The following is a 25,197-nucleotide window of genomic DNA, read 5'->3' as shown; positions in this document are numbered from 1 at the left end:
CATACGAATTACTCAATATTCTACAACTTTCTAAACCACAACAGGTAAAATATTTTCAATATTGCTGCTTGTTGGCTTGCACATAATTTCCTATTCTAATTGCCCACAGACAATTTCATACATTTTATTTTCTCCAACATCGACAGGTGTTGGCACCAGAGAATTTGTTTTAATTAAAATGAAGCTGGAGTTTCCCATAGACCATTGACCAGTACTAGCAGCAGAGAAACCTACATCAAATGCATTAAATAAAATGCAAATTCTCATTCACAGGGTGATCAACTAGAGGGTTAGGTTTCGTTTGGTTTCTAGTTTTAGCATGCATGTGAAATATAGTGTAATGTGTTGCACTAGTAATCTATAAGTTTGGGAAACTGTGCTTCATTTTAGAGTGCACAAAATAAATGTCCCATTCAAAATGATAAAAATATAACTTTATGAAGGGAAATAAAACTAACCGCCCAACCCTACTTGGCAATTATGGTCTGCTTAATGCAAGGTCCTTCCTTTTCAGGATAATGTCATCAGAAATATTGCAATAGTCATTTTAATTGGCAACTAGACAACCTTATTGCAGCCTTCCCCGAGAGAAACTTTACTTTTCTGTGTGCTAGTTCACTGAACAACTGTAGGAGTTTCCTGATCTTTGCTCGTTCCAAGGGTGTTGGTGTGCGTGCCCCCATTTGTAGTACTTTTATATGGGTCTCAGCCTTCGCGATTTCACTATGTATTTGTTTTAATACCCCAGATTCCCTCGAGATGCACTCACCCCTAATTCCGCATTTAAAGCTCTCGCACAGGGTCACAGCTGATTCCACTGATACATTTATTTCTAAAAATGGGTCTACTGTCCTGGACAGGCTCTCTCGAAATACCTCACTTTTAAATATCCAAGGCGTTTGTCCTAACCCTCGACCCATTAATTCAACCACTAATAATACTGGGGCATGGTCCGAAAGTGTATGCGCCAGGATGGACACCTCGGTCACTTTACCCATTAGTGTGTGAAAGACTAGAAAGTAGTCTAGCTGGGATCCTGAGTTGTGCACGGAGGAGTAATATGTCTATTCTGTTGTAACCTGGTTTCTGATTCTCCAGACATCAGTGACCTCCCATGATGTACACATGCCTTGCAATTTACCAGTCACCATGGATGGTGGGCGCCGAGTTCCCCCTGTGCGATCCAGACCTTGCTCCATGACTGCATTGAAATCCCCAGCCCAGATTATCTCCCCGGGTGATATCTTCCCCAATTGCCAATCAATCCACTCCAAAGAATCCAGCATGTCCTGGTTTGGCCCATAATAGTTGACTAGAGTATACAAACGGCCCTATATTATTCCCTGCACCACCAGACCTCTCCCCTCTTGATCGTTGACCATTGTAGTCAGACTGAACCCAACAGATTTATGGATGAGAATACACACCCCTCTAGAGTAAGAGGAGTAAGAAGAGAAATATCGGTGGCATCCCCAACTTTTCCCAAATTTCGATCCTGGGACTGATGTCAGATGAGTCTCTTGTAGGAACTCCATTTCCACTTGGTGTCTCTGTATCTATAATAGTACCTTGCGCCCCTTAGATGGATAATTCAGGCCCCTCACATTCCATGTGATATTTTTGAAGTGACCCGTTCACTGTATGCCCACGTTGCATATTCGACCAAGTATTGCACCATTTGAGCAGTGTGTACATCACTGTGATACTTTGTAATCCAACAAACCTGCATGGACTCCAATTTTCTTGTATGCCTGAACCATTAACCTTTACACAATCCCACCCCACCCGCTCCAGTCTCCTTAATCCGCTTATGCCCCACCCATCTTAGATTGGAACCCGGCCATCTGGGTAGTGATAGTTCTACAGGTCAACATTCAAGGAGGTGACATGGCTCAAGGCCCCCCTGTGTAACCCAGTTTTAAACCCCAACTGTGACCCCCTCCCATCCCCCAAAGGAATGTCCACACACTATGTTAGTGGTAACACAGCTCTTTATATAAATAAAGTTCAATATATATATATATATATATATACAATCAATAACACACTTTGTACTCCGGCAATTCTAATGGTAAATATATACAATGTCTATGTGGTACCACACTCAGTTACCGACTCTGTTAAAATGCATCAACTGCAGATCGTTTAAATGGCATATGAGTCAAATAACAACGCATATCACATAGGACATGGGAGAGAAGACAAGGTATGGTTAAATAATGGCAAAATACGTGCCTTCTTACCGCGACACAGTTCCTTGTGAGGATCCCCCCACCTGGGAAGCCTGTAAATAAATGTATTAGCAAGCCCAGTCCAATAATGTTTAACGAGTCTTGTTTCCTCAGTAAAAGTTCTACTACCCCAATGTACCCGAGTTTAGTAGAGTTCTTTCGATGGTTCGGCGACGGGTCCTTCTTGAGTGAACTCCCTTTAAGGCAGGAGCCACGGGTCATCAAGATTCCTATGAAGGATGATGAACACTGTCGTCGGGACAACCGCTTTGGTCTGTGCGGTGCTCGTCAGCTATTAATCGTAGACGTCCTGCATACACGAGACGCGTGGTGCACCTAGTCAAGTGTTAGTTGCCGCAAATATGAGATGAAGAATGTAGGCACAGCAAGGGCATCGGGTCATTGGCGTCAGCGATCGGGACTCGACCGTGGCTGGCTCTGGATCTTCGTCTGCGTGGTTGAGGTCTTCGGGTGGCGGGAAAACCACAGGTGGATTCTTTTCGGCCGTTGACGACCTTGACTTGCCCCAGCTGGGAAAAGCAGTCAACGGTGATGGCAAGGGAAGTCCTTGGATTCAAAGGTTTTAGGAAATGGTGGAGCATTGGGGCTCCTGTCGATGAGCAGCACGGCGTAAAGCTGTCCCCGAGTCTGGGCAACACGGCTCAACAGGCTTCCAGCAGTCACGGCAGACCTCCGAACCCAGGTCGACAACAGTGGACTTGATGTCCAGGTGCTCCACTTCAGATTCCTCAGCGGTCCCCGTCTCCGGCCATCAGCCTTTCGGGGACTGACTTCCAGGGAGCCCTGGTTAAGCTAAGCTGGTGCGCGAAGCTCAGGAAGAGGTGTCCTAGCCAGGTCCTCTCTTGGATCAGTTCCTTGACAGACACACAGTTTTCAGATTGGCGAAGGAAAGCAGCAGCAATTCTTCTTCTTCTTCCAGCGGGCTTCAAGGTTAAGCATCAAGCTTCTAACAATTCCAATCAGTCAGAGGTCCCCAGATATACTGTTCGGTCTCTTATTCACTCTGCTGGGTCATACTCAGGCAACCAATCATTCAGAAGGGCATGCATGCATGCATGCAGGCAGCCAATCAGGCTCACAGTGCATTCAGGCCATTCTTCTCCATCCAGACACTCACAACAAGGATGTGGATTGGGGCAAGCACCCAGCCTTTCAGCACACCACATTGTGTTCGTCCCAGTTTCGGGCAGGGCTGTCTCATTCATTGTGTTACACACCAGAAACCGGACACCCATAACATGAAATGTATATTGGTCACACACTCCATTCACCCAGGTCCCACCCCAAGGGTGTAGCCACAACATACAGTCATTGGGAAGGCTCTAGCCAGTCTGGCCTGGACTTCCCCCACAATACGATATATGGAACTTCCACCCAACAGCCAGTAAGGGCTTCCCAGGTCTTTGGGAAAACAAGGTAACAGGTGATAGAAAGCAAGAGGCCACAGGGGCCATCTTATCTCCCATCAGGAATCCACTGATTACTATATGATATGATATTTTAATTATATCGCGCTCGTACACAAGTGATTCACAGCACGACCAGGCAAAGGGAGGGGAACGGGGAAGAACAAAAAAACAATCTCTACTAGGCCCAGTGACATTGAGAACATGCCAGGGCATGGGAAAGGGAAAAGGGGGAAAGTGCATGGAAGGGGGGAGAGGTGGAAAGTGCGGAACAGAGGAGAGAAAAGAATAAAAAGTAAAATAAATAAATAAATACATAAAGGTGGTAGTGCAGCCAGCAAGTGGAAAGTGCTGGGTTAAGCAGATAGGGTAGATCTGATAAGTGCAGAAGAGAAGTGAGCGGGGGTCTGTATGGGTACAGATACAGACCCCAGTGCAAGGGGTGGCCGGAGGCAGTGCAGGAGGGTGGCAGGGTGAGCAGGTACCTGGGCCCAAAGGACAGACGGTGGCCAGGTGCACGGTGTTGAGAGAGAAAACAGGTCAGCATGGCATGGCATGGGTATCCCAAAATGGAGGATACTCAGCACAACTGCCAAACTCAGCATGGAGCTGCCACCAGCCCATACCCTGCTCTGTCGAGTACAGGGTTGTACCACCAGCCATGGGTGCCATAAGGTTATCCCAAGGGTCTGTTCACCACAATCAAAGAGAGGAAGAGCTGCACTGAGTCCCACATGGATTCCAGTGCAGAACATAACACAGAACACACATGAAAAAGGAGTACAGGACAAGGCCCTTCAATGCAGTTCCAGCATCACAAGCCTCCCCCCCGCCCATTTCATATACCAATATTCTACTAAAGCATTATGTTTTTCCCTTGATTGATTTGCAGTTAAAAAAATTCAAGTCTATTGATACTGTCTGGTTCTAGCCTCGCAACGGCCACAGAGGCCCACTCTGTTGCCAATAAATGAGTCCAAACACTGGCACTGCGTGTGAACCTTTTCTTTATTCCAACATACACCGACTTCCCCTCAACCCAGAACCCCCTCGCTAGCGATGCATCCCTTCCTACTTACGTGACCCAAAATGGCCCCACCCCTAGCCCAACGACAGTGATGGACTGTGCAACAGTGCACAACATCACATCCCCTTGTAACACATTAGATAAGCATTTTACCCCATCTCTTCAATCAGTCTTCTGGGTTTTATGTGAGACCGCTGAGGGAGTCTCTTCTCCTGGTGGTGCTTCCTCAGGAGCCTCCCTTGGTCTGGTGGCCTCCTCTTTATACTGTTACATCTCACCGTCCCCTAGATAAGAGACAATTGAGTTTGAGCCATGCCGGTCAGCTCGAGTATGGTGCCATGGGACCGTGTCTTCACCTGGGCCTTTCCTGAAATGCAAAGTGTTTCATGCGATTGTCTTTTGCGTGACGCTCCTTGGGCAGTCAGCATCGATCCCTTCCTGTCGTTATGGCCAGCCTTTCAGATACAAAAATGGGATCTTCCTTCTGAGCTTGAGGTTGTCGCACTGGTCACCCACTACTATGTTGCTTTCCTTGGCTCTCCGTCTGGCATCAGCCCTGTTCTTCATTTTCTCCTTCTCTGCCTGATCACGAGTCCTGGCCTCCTTCTCCACCTGATCACGAGTCATAGCCTGTTGTTCTAGCGAGCTCATCGGGTGAGCAATTGGGCCCTCTGTCAGTCAGATGCATACTGCCCAGCCAAACAGGATTCTGTTGTTTTGGGGTCACAATGGTGTGATTTTCCTCTGTTGAAAACCCATAAACCTGGCAAAGTTTGTAAGTCCCGACTAGTGAATGGAGGACCGTTGTTGGATTTGATGACTTTGGAGATTCCATATGTTGGGAGCATTGACACAGGTGGCAGATGTGGGCTCAATCACCTGGATGTCAGGAAAACCAGAATCTTCATCAATCAGTACCAGCACGTGAAAGTCATCCTGCAGTGGTCAGAAGGAATGCACGTCTAATTCCTCCCACACATCCTCCGGGAGCTGAGACATGTGTAAGGGGCTGGGGTGAGGTGGTGGTGCAGCAACACGACATGTGGCACAGTTCTGAACTGTGTCCTCCACCATGGCGTCCAGCTTGAGGAACCAAACCGTCTGTCGTAACAATCGCTTCCTGGATACCACCCCCTCACCCTCCCGATGCCCTTCATGAGCGAGATGGACAACTCTACTTCCCTTCATGATGATATGATCCTCCACCACCAGAAGTTCATCCTGCACCAGCTGCAGGCTGTGCACGTCATCCTGCATGGCAACAGCCTGACTCTTCGCCTGTGCCCTGGCATGTTTACTTTTTCCTTTGTGCATGCAGCTTGCGATGATGCGCAAGGCTGGATCTTGTCCTGATTCACTCATAAGTGTGGCCCAGTCAACAAGCAAATGTTGCATGTGGTGCACCACATAATTGAGGTATGCGTCTGCAATGTTGGGTGCCTGGACAGGTAGTCAGCCGGGTTTGCCTCTTTGCCTGGTCGGCGAACAATGGTGAACTTGTAATCCTGCAAGTGTAGGCCCCACCTTGCAATTCTTGGGGGCATTCTTGCATTTGGGTTGCCAAAAATAGCCAGAAGGGCCTTGTGGTCCATAACAACTGAGAATGCTTTTCCATAAAGAAACAGATGAAAGACTCACAGGCCCATACAACGGCTAGGCTCTCTTTCTCAGCCTGTGCATATGCTTGCTCTGTGTGCCTGAGGCTCCTGTTGGCGTATGCTACTATGAACTGGTTGTGGGGATTGTCTTGGTCCTGCTGTGTCAAAATGGCACCCAAGTCAACTGGGCTAGCGTCTAGGATCATCTCTGTGGCTCTGCTGGTGTGAAAATATGCCATTTTCTTCCTCTTTGGAAATGCTGTTGCAGATGTTCTCAAAGGCTTCCTGGCATTCCTGTGCCCATTGAAATGCCTGGTCATGTTTCGTATGTTGCCTGAGCGGCGTGCTAATAGTGGCGTAGTTCTGAAGATACCTTGAGCAATAACTAGCAAGCCCCCAGAACGAGCGTACCTCGGCCACATTCTGCGGCCTCGTGGCTTTGTTGAGCGCTGCCACTTTGCCAGGATCAGGGTGCATGTCTTGTTCAGAAAAAATGTGTCCGAAGAATCCCAGTGAGCCCTTACAGAACTCACACTTCTTTTTGTTCAATGTCAGGCCTGCTGCCTCAAGTGCTGAACACACCCAGTCAAGTGAGGAGTTATGCTCCTCAGTGGATTGTCAGAAAACCAGGCCATAGTCCGAGTAGTTAAAGCAGTTTCAGGATGTGTCGAATGACCTTGTGAATTTCATCCTGAAAGATTTTGGCTGCAGACGATATTCCGAAAGTAAGTTGCTTATATATGAAGAGGCCCATGTGCGTCACAAATGTGGCGATGGATACCCCTTGATGAGGTCCAGTTTTGAGAATACCTTTGCTCCGTGGAGCAAGTGAATCATATCCGTGATTCGAGGTGCCTGATAGCTTTCCCTTTGTATTGCCTCGTTTGCCCTTCTCATATCTACGCATAGCCAGATGAACCCTTCTGCTGCTTTCTTGGGAACCGGCAGTATGGGGGGATACCCAAGGCGTGGGCTATACAGCAGGTTTAATATTGTGTTGATCCATTAATTTTTTGGTTCGTCCTCCACCTGTTTCTGTAGGATAATCGGGATGCCCCGATAATGGGCTATCAGCTTGACTTTGGGATCTATATGAAGTTGAACTTTGCAGTTTCTGAGCTTGCCTAGCCCTGTGAACAGTTTTGGGAAGACTCTCTCAAGGTCATCTGGTTTTGCCAAATATTTATGTGCCATCAACTGGTAGAGGACGTGTATTAGTCCCATGTCCACGGTGGTCTTGAAGCTGAGGATAAAACCACCATTAGTCTCTGTTTGAGCACATGGAGCTGGAGACATGCTGCATGTAATTTCTATGAGCATACTGCTGTAGTGACTCTTCTGCAGGGCAGGGGTTTAGTGAACCCATATGGATAGATGTCAATGGTCGATAGCCTTAGTTTCGGGAGGCTCTTGTATACCTCCTCTGCTTATGTTTACTGTTGCATTGTGTCATTGCGGAACTCAGCTGGTGCATCGCTGACATGCAAGATCAGCGTTGGGCTGTGCTCCTTAGCCACATCGTTGTTTAGTGTCCATACATAACCCTTCTTTCTCTGATCATCTGTGGATGATAGCGGGTCACTGCTTGATCGCCCAGATCGCCACGGTCCATCAGACGGTCATCGTTCGCCGCAGCAGGACAATCTGGTACTCTCACAGTCCTCCGTCCTGTATCACCAGTTCCAGCTGCACGCAGGCTTGTCTGCACGGTTCTCCATCTCCCTTTCGGCTATATTTTGTCTTGTGTCGGCAGAGGAGCTTTCTTGCAGATGGCCCGGAAGTGATCTTCACCTCCGCGGGAGCAAATTTTTGTCCTAGTGCGGGGCATGCACCGGCATGGGGATATTCACCGCCACACTTGAAACAAGTGGAGTCGCTGTTTCTGGAGGCATTGATGGCGGCTATAGAGAGTTTGTTTACATTCACCCCTTCTGCTTTTTGGGTTTGGATGGTCATTTTGTTCATGTTGTCCATTTGCTGATCATTGAAGGATTCCATGCAGGCTAATGTGAGTATTTTCCTCGAAGGACCATCGTTTCTACAACAATTTCTTCCAGAATGCTTGGGATTCACATCTGGCGATGACTTGAAATTTGCAATGTTTGATCTTGATACACAGTCTCGTTATGAAGTTGTCTAGTGTTTCACCCTTTTCCTGGCGTCTCGTGTGAAAAATGTGCCTCTCAGCATCCACGTTTGTGTGGGGTGCAAAGTAATTGGACAACATTTCATGTAGGTCACGGAATGACGCTGTCTCTATGTCAATTAACTCACCTACAAAGTCCCTCACCGTAGAGCCCACTGTGAGTGAGAGCATATTCTTCACCCATGTGTCACTGGTGAGTCCAATGAGTCCTATGTGGAATTTAAAGTGCCGTAGCTATCGCACCCATCAGGGTCCTAAATTGCTGGTATCACGCAGGTTAAATTCAGGGGGCAGGTGCATAACTTGCATCTCACCTGGGGGTGGCTGAAAGGCATCGGAGTGCCTTGCTGGTACCTCGCCGTCTGACATGTTGAGGGCTTACGGGCACCGTGGGGTTCACGGCTGGCCTTTTCCTGTGCCTCTTCCCTTTTTTTGTCTTGGGCAGCTAGGCAGCATCACCTTGGAGTGTAGCCCTTCTGGAGCACTCCACTCACAATGTATGTGTTTGTGGGGCTGAGCTTCTGCAGCATGAAACGAATGTAGAGGACGGACGCTGTTATTCCCTCACCACTCTGTGAGCCAGCAGTGTATTCCTCCTGAATTCCCCAGGTGGGGCTTTGTGATACTACATTCCCCGGATGGCGCGTCTGCTGTCAGGACTCGCGTCTGCTGCCGACGGGGAAGTGAGCGGAGTAAACCCGAGGTGCACCGACATGCTGCCAGTGCTCGACCGCTCTCCTCCTTCAGCGCTGCCTGCCTCCCCATGTGTAGGTGAAGAGCGGGCCGGCCGTGAAGACGCACGTTGAAAGGCGGCATCAGTTTTATTTGTGCGGTTATATGCAGCTCTCCGCAATGCCTGGATGAACACAAGCCGCGCGGGGCGGGAACCGCCAAGTGGGTTTCTGGCCCGATCGTTGCCAATGTGAGGTTCTAGCCTCGCAACGGAGGACCACTCTATTGCCAATAAATTAGTCCAGACATTGGCACTGCATGTGAACCTTTCCTTTATTCCAATGTATACTGACTTGCCCTAAGCCTGAAATGCCCTCCCGAGCCCCGCGTCACTTCATGCCCGCTTAGCCCAACAACGTTGAAGGGCTGTGCAACGCTGTACACAACACAGGAAATGGACCGGAACAAGACAGAGCAGAGCTCCGGCAAAAAGGGTCTTGCTGGAGCACCGCCCCACCCCCAGACCCAGGGACACCCCATCCCCCAAACCCAGGGGGTCCCAGACACAACTCTTGCAGATCCTGTACCTCATCAAGCAAACCTGCTTTCAGAAGACTCTGCGTTCATAGACTGCTCGTTGTAGCACAGGCTGCTCCCGCTGTCCAACCCATTCTTGAACGAGACGCAGTACTGGAGCCTGCATACATTTACTGACAAAGCCTCACACAGTTTTCCAGCTGTTCAAACTGGTATACATTTCTTACATTTTACAGACAGCTCTCTGCTTAACTTGTATAAAGATGCTTTTTATATTCTGCAAATTTTGTGGTTACACTTTAACTGTACATACATGCCTATCATTGCCATTTTTTTAATCACTCTTTTAGTATATAGAATCTTATGACTGTAATCTGTTTGTTTTCATTTCTGTATATTGCCCTGTATATCATATTTTATGTCAATCTGCCATGTAACCTAAGTGATGCGCTCAGATGCCCGAGGCCAGGTGCGCTTTATAAATAAAATACAAATACAATTATCTCTTTATTATGGTGAATATTGTGACCAATCAAAACAGAAGAGTCCATTATTCGCTTAAAAGGTTTTCTTAATAACTCAATATAAGACATGTTTAACATTTAAAATTGTGGACATTATGTTGTTCACATAATGCTCAATGCCTTTATGCAAATCGTCAGGATTGGGTTCTATTTAGAGATACTGTGTTGCACAACCTGCCCCCTCCTTCCCAAAGCCCCGCCCCTCCTAAGAAGTCGGTTCCCCCAATAAATGTTTTTCATGTTCAGCTGACTGGGTGCACATCAAGGACACCATACATGAAACCTTACTAACTCACAGCACTAGAAGTTTTAAACCACGCGTTCGATTACTATTAACCTTATGCAACCCAAACATTTCCAAGTTGCTTCAAATATGTTGAAACAGGCTGTGGTTGTATCAGACTGTAAAACAGAAAACTATTATATATGCATGTTCTCATTTAGCAACTTAAAGGTTAAATCTATAACTTCCGTTCCGTTAAATTAACCGTGACATGTCCGCTAGGTTTGTCAGTTTGATTTATAGAAATCCATTCAAATGGCACATCAGATTTTAGTCCTTACTTCCAGCGACACGCTTTGAACAAGCAAGGTCCCTTGCACACCTTATTAACATGGGGCTGCCGCGGCATAGCATCAATCACAGTACCTCTTGGCGCCAGTAGAAACCAATTCTCCAAGGACAGCGCAAAAACATTTTCTTTTTCTTTAATCTCCAAAGGTATCCCGAACTCCAGGGTAGCCTCTTCTCGTGTACGCCTCTTACGCCTGTCACTTCTTCTTTACTGTAAGGTTCCATGTGCGTCGCCACGCAAAGAGCGTTAAGAGGGCCCTTCCTCTAACGAAAGGAACTCCTGCCTGCCTGCAGTCGAAGGATCGCCAATGGTGCCGGGCTGTCCTTGGGTTCCAGCAACGGCAGCGCTGGAACTCGAGGCAACTGCCGAGTACATGCCATGGATGGATCCCCTTTTGAGCATCACAAACGCCTTTTGGGCCTCAATTTAACCTCTACGGCTGTCGTGCCAAGGCTTCTGGTCACTTGGTCACTTGGACAATGTGGGACTACAATTCCCATGAAGCAAACGGCGCTCGTACCTCCACACCACGGAGCTCATGTGGTTCACTCGTCTCGTGCGGCGATATTTACTGGGGTACTCGGGTGGCTGTGGCTGCGGGGCTCCTGTATTTTCGATAACCCCTGCATTTGTCCATTTGCTCCAATTGCCGCTTATGCCTCTGCGCATTCTCTTTCGCTGTGCTTTAGCAAGCAATGAATTGGCATGACACAGTATTTTCATATGGCAAACTTGGCCGCAGTTTTTATTTCCATAACAACAGAATTATTCGTACACATTTGTGAACTTCAGTCTGCAAGTGTGGCGCTTGCTCTGTGTCGGATTTCACCTGCTTCCCCCTATACCTTTGTATAGTTTCCTTAGTAGGCCCCCGACCCTTTGTACCTGAGCCTATCCTGCCCATGCAGTTGTCCGTGGGTGGGGAGAGCGCTGTTTCTTTTGGGGGAAGCTGAGCCTTAGTTGTTACCACCAGACGCCCCTGCCGTTAGGCCCCCAAGAGGCGCTGGTCCGGAAGAGCGAAGACCCATTCCGGTTCCCTTCTGGCTCATCCGGAGTCTATCATTTGTGCTTGGTCGCCCCAACACCGCCTCACACCATCCTGACCGACCTGCGACGGCCAGGTGTCACCCTCCTTCCCTGCCCTTTCGTGGGTGGGTGGGTGGAAACGAAATCCTTTCTTCTGCGCTGGCGAGTCAGCAGGGTCCCACTGCAAGAGCGAGATGTCTCTGCAGTTGGACCCTGCTGATTATAGAGAGGCTTGCCCCGCCCCTTTCCTTTGTTTTGCCCTTCACAGGCTTCGGGTGTTTTGGCGCTGTTCCACCCCGTACCCTCCCCTTTCCCAGGGGGAGGGAACAAGTTGTATTGAGGACCCTGCAGCGGTTACCGGGCTGCCTCCTCCATTTTCTTTGGGTCTTTCCCGTCGTCAGCGACAAACACGGCCTCCGGACAGCTGCCACCACCACTAGGTGCCTGGTCCTACATCTCCGGCTCTGCTCCAGGACTGTTTCTCGGACTTTCCCTTCATCTGGCTCAATCCTGGACAAACTTCAGGATGACTTTTCAAGGGAGTTCACAGATTACGCAGACACTTGCTGACATGACACTGCCTTTATTTGCCTACTCAAACCTTCTCAACCCTGGCTTACTTCCCATCTCCGCTCTATGCAGCGCCTTCTCAGGTGATTAGAGAGTCTTTGGCTCAAAACTCCCTCGCTTTCTAATCCAACCTCTTACTTCTTTTACCATGCATTTTACAACTCTTGTCTTGCAATGGCCAAATCCTCCTACTACTCTAACCTTCCTCAGTCTGAAGCCTCCCATCCTCATCGGATTTTTCAAACTCTTTCCCGCCTTCTCTCTCCTCCCACTCCCGATCCCTCAACCAATTCCACACTTTCTCCCTCTGACTTTGCCAACTACTTTTCCTCCAAAATCATCACACTCAGGCAAAAAATTAACTCCCTCTCTCCTCCTCCCCCCTCTCCTCCCGCTTCCATCATGTCTGTCTTCTCATCTGTTTCCCCTTATGATGTCTCCTCTCTTCTATCCAAAGCCCACCTCACGTCCGCCTCCTCTGACCCTCTCCCCTCCGTTCTCATCCCTAAGATCTACCCTCTTATTATCCCTTACCACGTTCTTCAACTCCTGCCTCTCCTCATCTACCTTTCCCTGTGCTTTCAAACATGCAACGATTATTCCTATTCTTAAAAAACCCTCTGCTGATCCACTGCTTACTGCTAACTACAGACCTATCCCTCTTCTGCCTTTCCTTTCTAAACTCCTTGAATGCCTTGCCTACTCTCAACTCTCTTCCTTTGTCTCTACTTCCTCTCTCCTTCCTCCTTTCCAATCTGGCTTCCGTCGCAAAAATTCCACTGAAACTGCTCTTACCTCTATTCTCAACTCGCTCGTCATGCTAAGCAATCCTCTATTCTTATTCTCCTTGATCTCTCTGCCGCTTTTGACACTGGCGATCACCCACTCCTGCTCAACACTCTTTCCTCCTTCGGGTTCAAAGGCCCTGTTCTAAAATGGCTATCCTCTTACCTTTCCGCCCGTTCCTTTGCTGTTTCATGGGGAGGCCAGACCTCTCCTTCCTTCCCTCAAATTTACGGTGTACCTTAAGGCTCTGTACTTGGCCCTTTCCTCTTCTCTCTCTACACCTCCCTCATTGCCCCTGTTATCTCTTCCTTTGGCATCTCCCATCATTTCTATGCGGACGATACTCAACTCTTTCTCTCTTTCTCCTCCTGCACACCTGACCTCCATTTTAAACTCTCCTCTTGTCTCGCAGCCATCAAGAACTGGATGTCCTCCCTCTTTCTTTCTCTCAACACCGATAAAACCGAAGTCCTTTTCTTCCCCTCTAATGCTCTTCCCCCTTCCCCCTCCTCCCCCATTTATCCACTTTCCTCCCTCCGATCTCCCTATCTCCTCCCATGCTCGCAATCTAGGCGTTCTATTTGACTCCTCTCTCACCTTCTCGCAACACATTTTACTCACCTCCCGCACCTGCCGATACCACCTCTACAATATGCTCAAAATCCGTCCCTCCCTCACATTCCATGTTACCAAACTTCTAATCTCCTCACTCATCTTTTCCCGCCTCTTCTACTGTTCCTCTCTAATCTTCTGACTTCCCTCTTAGCTTGCCCCTCTTAAATCCATATACCAATCTGCTATTCGTACCCTTTGTCTCCTTACCTCCCGTGACTCCATCTTCTCTTCGCTCTCTCACCTTGGCTGGCTACCTTTCCACTTACAACTAAAATTCCACTTTCTCTGCCTTGTTTTCAAATCCCTCCATGGTCTTGCTCCTCCTTATCTCTCCTCCCTTCTCTCCTTCTACACCCCCTCTCGCTCCCTTCGTTCCGCTGACCACTTCCTTCTCGCTGTACCTCCTCCCGGTTCTGCTCCTTCCAGCTTCTTGCTCCTCTGCACTGGAACTCTCTCCCCCTCCCAATCTGCTCTTCCACTACCCTCACCTCATTTCGCACTTCCCTTAAATCCCTCCTCCTCCATTCCCCACCTTGAAGCCCCCCCCTGCCCTCTCTACTCTCCCCCTATCCCCCCTGGTTTTCCCCTTTCTTAATTCCTCTCTCCCATGACACTCTCTCTCCCTTCCTTCTACACTTATTCAATCCTTCTCCTGCCCCCCTCAACACTCCGATTCCCACTCCACTCCCCCCCCTCTCAGTTAATTGCTCTTTGCACTGCTTTGTGGAATGATTCAAGTTGACATTTTTGCTCACAATGTTAATTGTTGTTATTTCTCTATATTTGTTGTTCCATTGTACAGCGCTTTGGTGTAAAGCGCTCAATAAATAAATCAATCAATTAAAGTGTACAGCTTCCACACAGTTGCTTCACTGTGGGGTCTTTGTCACAGGCTTAATAAACAAGTGTTAATGTCGGGTCTCAAGGAGGGTGGAAGGCTGCCATGGGGATAGAGGTCTGCTGGTCAGAGCGCTGGGGCAGCAATCTTCCTGCCTTATCAGCCCGCGCCGTAAATGTCAAAGCGCGCCCACACTTTCTCCTTTCATTCTCGTTCTCTCAGGAGAGTTTGGGAGATCTCTTACGAGATTACGCTCTACATACCTCCTTTTGTTGGAAGACGAGCACGTGATGTTATTCCATGACAAACTCTGTATAGCTTGTTGGTCTCTTTTTCTCCCTCTGTGGTCTAGCTTCTCAACTCTCTTTTCTTTCTTGCCTGGCTTCCGCTTCCTAGTCCAGAGCCGTTCCACCTCCTGGGGTGTCTGGCGATATTGTTCCTGTTCTTCCCGACTCTCTGTGACCTCCTTGCTCGGGGTCTGTTATCCTTTGCCGGTTTTTCTTTCCTCTCCCTTCTTCTCACTCTCGTGCACTTGCTCTCGGGCTGTGGGGCCTGGTGTTTCTTTAGGGCTTCTCTCAAACAACGCTACTCGTTCCAGGTTCCACCTTCTACCCTCCTGGGTGCACACATGATTAGTCCCCCCCCCCCCTTTGCACACCTTAATGAGTCTGCTGTATTTGGACCCTGTTAAGGGGTCTCTGTGAGTCATTTTTATCTTCACCCAGTCTCCTTCTCAAATTCCACTGTCCTGGGACGCTCTTCTCTTATCGTTCCACTCCTTCATGAGTTCCTTGCTCTTCTTCAATCTCCACACCAATTCTCCCATGTCAACTTGGTCATCTTCCCTTACTTGTGACATCCACGGAGGGACCAATGTGGATGCTGCCCTGCGTCCTCTTAGCATCCGAAACGGGGACACATTGGTGATCCCATTAGGGGTCAGTCTGTGTGCTGCTACTGCTTCTTTGAATGTAGAAAGTGTATCCATCCTATATGCTGTGGCTAGTTGCAATGCTCCCTTGATGAACCTACTGGCCTGTTCCACCAGGCTATTTGCCTGGGGTTAATACAGCGCTGCTTTTACTTGATGGCTATTCTCCCTCAGGAATGTGTTCATCTCACGAGAGACTAGTTGGACCCCATTGTCAGTGACCAATTCTTTAGGCAGCCCTTCTCTCTGGAAGATGTTCCTAAACACTTCTATTACTGTGGAAGATGTAATGTCTGGGGCGAACTCCACTTCCACCCGTTTAGACAGGTAGTCTATTAGCACAATTCTATACTTGTGCTCGGGTCTCATCGGTTCCAGTGGGTCTACGAAGTCAAGTCCTAGCTTCTGCCACACTCCTGCGATCTCTGTTAGATGGAGAGGCGCTTGCCTCACTTTCAACCTCTTGCCGCTGTTGAGGCCCTCATGGCACCTTTCCATTGTCATTCTTATGTCGGGCCTGTTCCGGGCCAGCGGTGCGACTCCCTCACTCTTCTTCTTGTCTTGTTGCTCCCCAGGTGCTCTGCGTGGGCTCTACACATGATGGTTCTTCTCAACGGGACAGGCGGGTGTGGCTTGGCCGCCTCTCATTAGCATGCCGTGTTCTTCAAATATTTCATCTGATACTTTCCAGTACGGCCTAAGGCCTTCCAGGATCATGCTTTCATCTGGCCAGCCGTTTCAAACCCATTGTATCAGTTTTGCAGTGGTGACATTGTTGGCTGCTTCCTTTTTCCAGTGTTTTTTGCTCATCTCCAGGTATTCTTTGGTCCGTAGATCTCCCAACGAAGCTACCACGCACTCGTCTTCGAGGACGTTTTCGTTTAAACTGTTTTGCTCCGGCAGTTTGAACATGCAGTCCGCTTGTGCATGTCTCCAACTGGGGCTGTGTACCACATCGTATGTACATTCTTGTAGTTTTGCTGCTATCAGGGCGAGGTGATAGGTGGCTGTTCGCGTCCCTCCTGGGCTACGCATGTGTACCAACGGCTTATGATGTGTCACAAGATGGAATCTGGTTCCTCAGACTTATGTCCTGAAGTAGAAGCCAGCATTTCTTTTTCAATGGTCGAGTAGTTCATCTCTGCTTGTGACAGTGCCTTGGAGGTGACGCCACCACTTGCTCCACATCGCCCTTCCTTTGAGTCAATGTTGCTCCTAGGCCATAGGAGCTGGCATCTATGGTTATTATGGTCTTCCAGTGTGGACTGAATGACTATAATCGGGGGGCATGTGTGACGCAATTCTTCACCCTTTTGAACGCTTCCTGCTGCTCTGCTCCCTCCTTGTATTCAGATCCTTTTTTCATTATTTCACGCATGGGAGATGTGGTTTCCGAAAAGTTCTGTACAAACTTGGCGTAGTATTCGTCCATTCCGAGAAACAATTTCAGTTCGTCCCTGTTGGACGGATCAGGGGCATTCACAAACACCTGGAGCAGGTCGTTCTTTGGGCTGATGCCCGCTTTTGAGATTTTGTAGCCCAAGTACTCTATTTCCTCTACTCTCAAGACACTTGTCAAATCTTAGGCGGACTTCGGCTTCTTGTAGGTGCGTCAGCACTTCACGCAGCACCCTATTGTGCGTTCGGATGTCGGCTGCATATACCAGAATGTCGTCCTGGAAATACACCACATTGGCAATTATCTTCAGTAGATAGTCCATCATGCGTTGGAAAGCTGAGGTGGCTGATGACAGACCAAACGACATGCGGGTGAATAGGTATGTGCTGAATGGAGTTATGAACGCTGCCAGGGGCCTTGACTCTTTGTGCAGGCCAATTTGGTGGTATGCATCCCTCATGTCCAGTTTTGAGAAAACTTTGGCCTCTTTCATTAGGAGGAGTAATTCATTGATGCTAGGGACTGGGTAGCTGTCCGTTACCACTTCAAGGTTCATGCTGCGGAGGTCTATGCATATGTGCATGTCGCTTAACTGTTTCCGGATCAGGACCACTGGGCCCAACCACTCAGGTGACTCCACTGCTTCTATTGTCTCGTCTTTGAGCATCTTGACTAGCTGTTCCTATAGTGCTTCTCTATCTGTGGCAGGGACCGGCCTCACTTTGTTTGACTGGAATGCTTTATCTTTATTTTATGCACAAAGTTCCATATTTTCCCTTGCTTGTCAGAGAACAGCTTGCGAAAATATTCTGTAGATACTGGTGAGTCTTCTGAGGTGAGTGATAGCACTTGCCCTTCCATGCTGGCATCTAGTCGCATCTGCAGTTTTTTTTGGTCATCCCACCCCAGCGCGGCTGGTCATCTCTTGTAAAAGTATACTTTGCTCTCTGTTATGCGCCCTTTAAATACAATGGTGCTTTGTATGTATCCTAGCAAGTTTACTGTGGTTCCATCAGAGACGGTTGGTTTGTGCTTCATTGTGCGTACCTCCACACGGTCCTTCCCTACCATTTCCTTGTACACGGCAAGGGGTAGTATGGTTAGGTCAGATCCAGAGTCAGCCATGACCCTTGCTTCGTTTCCATTGACTTTAATGACGCAGTGCGGCTTTTCCCTGCGCGCAGTGATGGGTGTTTACCATGATAACCTTGGGGTATCCCTCATCTTCTGATAATTCTTCTGCCCTTTTTGTGTTTCTATGGCCATTTTCCTTCTTCGCCACGTGCAGTAGGTGGCCAGGTGTCCATATCTGCAGCACTTAGAGCACTCTTTGTTTCTGAACGGACATTTCTTGTTATTGACAAGGTGAGTGGTGCTGGCACATCTGTAGCATTTGGCGGGTTCTCTTCTCCCAGATCTGCTGTCCTTGGTGTCTGGCTGCCATAGCCTGGTTTATCAAGGCAATTGGACGGTATGACCCTGGGGACGCAGGATTTTTAAAGACCACTACCTTCGCCTCATTCATGGTTGGGTTCACGTTTCCCTCCTCTCTAAAGGAGTTATACAGTCTAGTTAGAAATGGGGCCAGCTCTCCCGCATATTTTTTATAAAAGGCTGCTGTAAAGCCGCCGGGCCCTGGCGCTTTGCCCGGTTGCAGCCCTTTTATTGCTTGGCACACTTCCTCCTCCCTAATATCTCTGTCTAGCTCTTCCCTATCCTTTTCAGATATCTGAGGCAGTGTGAGAGAAGTGAGGTATCTGTCCTGGTGATCCCCATCAGGCCTCTCTGTAGAGTACAGGTCTCTATAGAAGGCCATGAACTCCTTTCCCATCTCCGTGTTAGTGGTAAGCTTTTCCCCCGGTTTATTGCGGATTTCCCTAATCATCCCCTTCTGTTGCTTTGCGCGTAACTGTCTCGCTAGTAGCTTATCAGCTCTGTTAGCTTTCATGAAGTACCAATGCCTGAGATGTAGGAGGCTCATCTCTGCTTTTTTCGTGCGCAGGACATCTATCTGTCCCTGCACATGCCTCATTGCCCTCCTCACAGAGAGTGTTGGGTTTTTAATACATTGCCCTTGTATATCAGCCAGCTTTTTCTCTAGTACTATTTCCCATGCATGTCTCTGCTTATCTTTGGTCGCTTTCCTTGCTATAAACTGTCCCTTAATGACCACCTTTAGTGCCTCCCAGACCGTACCGAGCTTAACCTCGCCCATGTCATTTATGGTTAGGAACTCCTGTATCTTCCCCCTGATATCTTCCCCTAGAATTGGGTCGCGTAGTACCTCCTGTGGCAACTTCCAACCCCATAGTGCATTATTGCTGTATGATGTCATCACATCCATCCACAAAGGGGCATGATCGGATATCGAGATCGGCCCAACTTCCATGCCCAATACTCTCCCCATTAGACCTGCCGTTGCCCAGAAATAATCTATTTGCGACATCGAACTGTATATATGCGAGTAGTGGGTGTAACCTCTTTGTTAGTCGTTACGCGCACGCCATACATCTACCAATGCCAAGTGATTCATTAATTGGCGGAGACGTTTCGAGGGTGTGCCCTGCCCTTGACCACCTCCCGAGCTCCTGTCAACTACCGGGTGCCATGCCATATTTAGGTCTCCCCCTAAGATAATCTCCCCCTCCGCGAATCCCTCCAACTTTCACAGTGCCTCTCTCAGGAACCCGTCCTGCCCCCGTGTTCTGTGCGCAGATTGCAGCTAATGTGAAGCGGAGCCCATCTATCGTTAGTTTTGCAAATATGTACCTGTCCATCTTATCCGTTAATGCCCCGTGGAGGAGGACGTTCCAATTTTTACAGACCGCTATCAAGATTCCTGCCTTCTTGTCTTGAGCGTTGGACTGCCCTATCGGATCGGATCCCTTGATGTACAGCTTATCCTCATCTCACAGCCTTATGTGGGTCTCTTGCAGTATTAAAATATCTCCTCCCTCCCTCTTCAGCAGATCTTCCACCTTTGTCCTTTTAACAGGGTTATTAAGGCCCCTAACATTGAAAGTTAGGATTCGTAGTTTACCCATGAGCCTCGCTATCTAGTGAATTTTTGTCGCCCTCTCCCAGCCTTCTCTGAGTTACCCTCCGGCATCCCCCTTATGTACCCACCCCTTCCCTCCCTTCCCCCAACTCTTCGCCCCCTCACTTTCCCTCCTCCGCCCAACTTCCCCAAATAACCAACAACTGACGCAAGGAGGGACCAGGTAACTATGAGTGCTAGGGCGTTCCGCCCTTCGCTCCTGCCCCTCTGCTCACTCGGGTATAACTGTGCGGGGGATCCTAAACCCTGCATTTACCTCAGAAATTTCCGGATTCCAACTCTGCGAGCCTCCTCCGGGCCGCTATCTCCCTTTCAGCGATCTGCCATTGTAAACTCTCATGCCCGCATTAGTCCCAGTTCTTCGATTAGTGACCTCCTTAAGTCCCTTCATGAGTCTGCAGCTGGCCCCACTCCCCGCTTTCCCCCTTTTTATAAAGTTTTCTTGTTTTGGACCAACTTCCATCCGGACAGGTTTCTGCGACCGTCCTCCTTTTCCCGTTGATAGCTCTCCTCATTGTTCTCTTCTTGGAGACCCATAACCTGCAGGCCCTCCTCACACGTTTGGACTCTCCTCTGCTTACCATTCCACGTGAATAGAAGGCCAAATGAAAAGGTCCACTTATATCTTATGTCCCTGGCATTCAGCTCCTTGATCACCAGTGCCATTCTTTTTCTTTTCTGCAGTGTTACCAGGGCAAGGTCTTGGTACAGTTGAATTTCTACCTTGTTCATTCGGATGTGTTCGATGTCGCGTGCCTTCCTCTGGATCCTCTCTTTTTGAGGGTACGAAGAGAGGGCCACCAGCACATCTCTAGGGCGCTCCTCAGGTTCGCCTGACCTCCTCCGGCCCACCCTGTGTACCCTGTCTATTCCCACTTCTTCCTCTTCTTCAGTCGCCAGGATGTCCCTAAAGACCTCGTGGACAGCAGTTTTGAGGTCCTTATCAGCACCGTCTCAACCATATTCTTGATCCGGATTTTCGACCGTCTCGAGCGGTTCTCCAAATCCTCACACTGGAGTTCCAAATTGTGGGTTAGGTTCACCAGGTGTTCTTGCACCTGTCTGTTTTGTTGAGCACCCTCTTCTTCATTTTGGACTGATCTGTCGAGCGTGTCAGTCCGCTCTTCCACCTTTGACACGTCTGTCCTGAGCTCCTGCAACGCCTGTTTCATGTCTTGCCTCAGAGTGCCGAATTGGTCCTGCACCGTGGACATGAATTTCTCCTGCAATTCCCAAACCAAGATTGGAGATCCTCTTTTGTAGCGTATGCTTGTGACATGGGAGATTGCTCCACTTGAATCGCCTCCTGTCCTTTCCCTTAGGGCATGTCGAGGATTCTGTGGCCCACATCTGCACCAGTTTCGAGTTTTGCCTGCCTGAGGTGGCACTGCTTGGGGCACACCACCCTTCCCCTGTGCCTTGGACATGCTGTGTGGGGTCGGATTAGGGCCCACTCCACTCCGTTCTTTGGACTTGAGGTCGAGACGCCCTTGTGTGGTCTCGCTCCTTGTCGTGAGAGTTTGGAGCACCCCCCCAGCCTCCTATCCGGCTTTTATTATTTTATTGATTTCCCTCCTTATCGAGAAATAGTCCGCACAAGACCTTCAAGTGCTGCCCGCTGCTTCTGGTGGGCTACCTTGCGCCCTCCCCTGTGTCGCTGGTGGCTTATGGGGGCGGTCACGTAAGGTGGGGGCGCTTCACCACCCTCTTTCTCTAGCGCACTGGAGGGTGTCCACCCCCTGTATCTGAGGGGGCCCTCCCTCTCCCTCCTGCCTCCGATGGGCCTCCACCTCCTGCTCCTCTCTGCAGTCTACTAGTAGAGTAGGTGGGGAATCTGCACCAGTCGTTTACTCCCCTTATGCTTCGTGCAGCAGTTCCCGCTGACTATCCCCGCTTCTCCTGCTTTTGGATTGTGAGGGCCAAATGACCCGCTCCACCTCCTGGCACGGGGCCGCAATCGACTCTGGGCCCCCCCCGCCGCTCACCTTTCTATTCTTGCCTTTGATGGGGCGCAGACCCCTCTCGCGAAGTTGCCTTTCGCCGCCATAGCCGCCCCCCTGGAGCCGTCCTCTCCTCACTCCAGCTGGGTCCCTGCGCCCGCTCCCGCTGTGGGAAACCGGCCTCCCCTCCGATGTCACCAGCGGATCTCCGCCCAAACTCCCACGCCACGGCTGCTTCTGTGGTGCCCCCGGGACACGGTCCGCTCCTCGTCGCGCCGATGGGGTGATGCTGGCGTGAGAGGTGGCCTTGTCTCCCCTTTAGCTGCTCCGACCGCACTGTCCCGCTAGTTGTGTCCCGAAATGGCTGTGGTGGGGGAGGTGCTCTGCACCGCTCCGAGCCTCTCAAGGTCCGTGCTGCTTGCCGCGGGGGCAGCTCTGCTGCCGTTCCTCTTCTGTCCCCAGTCGTGTGAGGTAAATGGGCACCAATTCCACACTTAGGGCTGTTCACTGCTTTTATTGTGCACCTTGTTGGTAGTAGCCCGGCGGGAGAGACACCCAGTCGCGTCTCTATGCCGCGGCTGCCATCTTGGAATTCTGTGCTTTCTTTTAATAAAAGAAAGGACAAACTGAATTAAATTTGCAGATTTAATTTTAAGAGGTGTTCTCTCCTGTATGTATATCAATGAGCCAGCCACTCACCCCATGTTCTTTTAGGTCTTGAGCATTGTTGATTTTATTAACACATGAAGACTTTTGAAACTGCTTACTCTCACTGCCGCATACCCGTTCTGGTAGAATGGCTCTGCTTCGAACACACTATACTTTGCCCTGTCTGCCTCAGGCCCAATCCCTGCCCTGACATCATTGAAACCTGCTGTCATAGTAGTAGACATTCTGTAGGTATGTAACTTAAAATAATAAAGCCACAGCTTAGAGATTCATTAAAAAATGATCCTCCATTCTGTGCTTTGTTTACTGGGTGTCTCTGGTAGGGTATCCTTTTCGGTCTATAGAATTCCCTAAAGATTTTTCTGTATAGGGGGCTGGGCATGCTCACAATGAGACCCAGTCACTTCTCATCTAAAATTCACCAGAAACAAGATTTAAGAGCCCTTGTACCCCCATTTGAGTTGCTTATGGTGCAGCCATTACTCATAACCACCAACATAAGCTGTCCAAATGAATATGTATAGTTCATGGTTACAAACATTTAAATGTTAAGGTGAGTGTTGTGAACAGTGATGTGTGCACCAAGCCATTTGGCATTTAGAGATTCACACACAAACACACACACAACCCTTTTATTATAGACTTGTTTATTAAATATAGAGATCTCTGAACACTGCTATATTCCTGAAATGCTACGTAATTGGATGCATAGCAGATAGGAACACTCATTGGTGCTATGTGTCCCCTTTCTCACTCTCATAGAGGTATTTTGAAAGAGTACAATAGGAGTGTACCAGACTGTCCCTCTTGGAATGATAACCTTCAGAAAATAATGAATGTGGTTAGTCTAATATTGGTCCCTTGCAAAATACAAGTGAGGTGGTACGAACAGAACTCCTGCAACACAGAGCCAGTTGTCAGTGGGCCCTCAGACCCGGCAGGCTGGTCACACCGCAGTGTGCCAAGACGCACAGTTTAAAACTGCATTCAGGGAAGGCCTTCCCTAAGAAAAGGTCACAGGAGAATAATTTACTTAGGCAACAACAGCTGTGTTTTCACACTAGATTTCTTCTGTAAATTACAATGCAATGAAACCAGCTTCATGTATTGATATTGAGGAGGGGTTTTGTTGTGCGACACAGAGATGCAGTTTGGGAGTAATGTGGATGCCAAAGGAGGGGGACGCATTCTAGCGTTTCGCCCTGGGCACTGAAACTGCCCTGCTTAAAACAAACCCAGGAGGAGGGAGAGAGCAGCTGCAGACACTGAATAAACCAGAAGCCGTTTGTAGAGCGTAATCTTGCAAGAGGACGAGAATGAAAGGAGAAAGCGGGGCACCCTTTGACATTCACGGTGCAGGCTGCTGAGGCAGGAAGACTGCAGTCCCATCGCTCTGACCAGAAGGCCTGGCCCTATCCCCATGCCAGCCTCCCACCCCTATTGAGACCCCACAATGAGACTTGTTTTTTAAGCATGTGATAAAGACACCACAGTGAAGCAACTGTGCGGAAGCTGTACACTTTAATTGGCAATAAAGGCAGTGTCACACCAGCAAGTGTGTGTGTGTAATCTGTGAAGGGCCACAACATAATTGGCGATGAGGACAGCAGCGACTACCCACAGCGGACATCATGCAAGGCGCCACGCCACGAGCAGCGTTTCTCCAGTCCCCAGGCAGGTCAACCATACCATGGCCGCAGTTGGAGCCCATGTTTGTGACGTACATGGAGGCGTTAGGTGGCTCGAATTTTGCAGTATTGAGGAAGAATCTTTGCAGGATTAAAACCAGAGGAGGAAGAGAGTGATGAGAACGTCTATAAAGAAGCCGCGAGACGCATTGTGAAGAGGTTTTTGTCGAGTGAGAATGTCGTGCTGCACAGAATTTGGTTTTGCAATAAGAAACAGGAGCCGGCTGAGCCAGTGGATGATTATGATACGAAGCTGAGGGAACTGGCTGTTCTGTCAGACTTCGGGGATACGCTGGAGGAAAGAATATGCAACATTTTAACTCTGCACACCAACAGCCATAAGATACAGGATAAGTTCATCCTGGAGAAAATGCCAGAACTGGATAAGGCGATACAAAATTGCCAGAGCGGTGGAAGAGACCTCAGGGAGGCGGAAAGCAAAAATAATTCAGTGGGAACTGCCCTGAGCCCGGAGTACAAACGCTACACTTCAAGGGAAGACGAGAGCTATGGCAGCCAGACACCAAGGACAGCAGATCCGGGAGAAGAGAACCCGCCAAATGCTACAGATGTGCCAGCACCACTCACCTTGTCAATAACAAGAAACGCAAAAATGTATACGAAAATTCTTGCCTCAAGATTGTCCCCGCTCCTCCCCGATCTGATTCATGAAGATCAATCAGGATTTATACCAGGTAGGCAGACGCACGACAATCTGAGACGCATTGCGCACCTGATAGAGAAAGTGGGAATTAAGAACACCCCTGCGTCACTACTGGTGGTCGATGCCGAAAAGGCATTTGGCCGGGTAGAATGGTGACTTCTATTCAAAAAATTGAAGCGGATAGGATTCGAGGACAACTTCCTTAGGATGGTGCGGGTGAACTACAACTCTCCCTCGATCAGAATCGGTATCAATGGGGAACTCACTGGCAGGGTG

General features: G+C 49.0%; 1 protein-coding gene across 3 annotated transcripts in view; it reads right to left on the bottom strand.

The window, feature by feature from the left end:
• Nucleotides 1-11,049, bottom strand: part of LOC138513577 (ubiquinol-cytochrome-c reductase complex assembly factor 1-like) — a 778,211-nt gene extending 767,162 nt beyond the window's left edge. Inside the window, exon 1 of one of the 3 annotated variants that reach the window (XM_069628534.1) lies at nt 10,812-11,049. In XM_069628534.1, the coding sequence (XP_069484635.1) occupies nt 10,812-10,961 (150 nt within the window). In that variant the 5' untranslated portion in view covers nt 10,962-11,049. The remainder of the gene's footprint in view (nt 1-10,811) is intronic. The other 2 variants (XM_069628535.1, XM_069628536.1) reach the window with 2 other exon arrangements.
• Nucleotides 11,050-25,197: the final 14,148 nt, after the last annotated feature.

The sequence above is a fragment of the Ambystoma mexicanum genome, chromosome 12 (genome assembly GCF_040938575.1).
Source record: "Ambystoma mexicanum isolate Mex_15411 chromosome 12, UKY_AmexF1_1, whole genome shotgun sequence".
Lineage (NCBI taxonomy): Eukaryota > Metazoa > Chordata > Amphibia > Caudata > Ambystomatidae > Ambystoma > Ambystoma mexicanum.
Note: the sequence above shows the minus strand (reverse complement) of the source record. Positions and strands in the feature narration are given on the sequence as shown.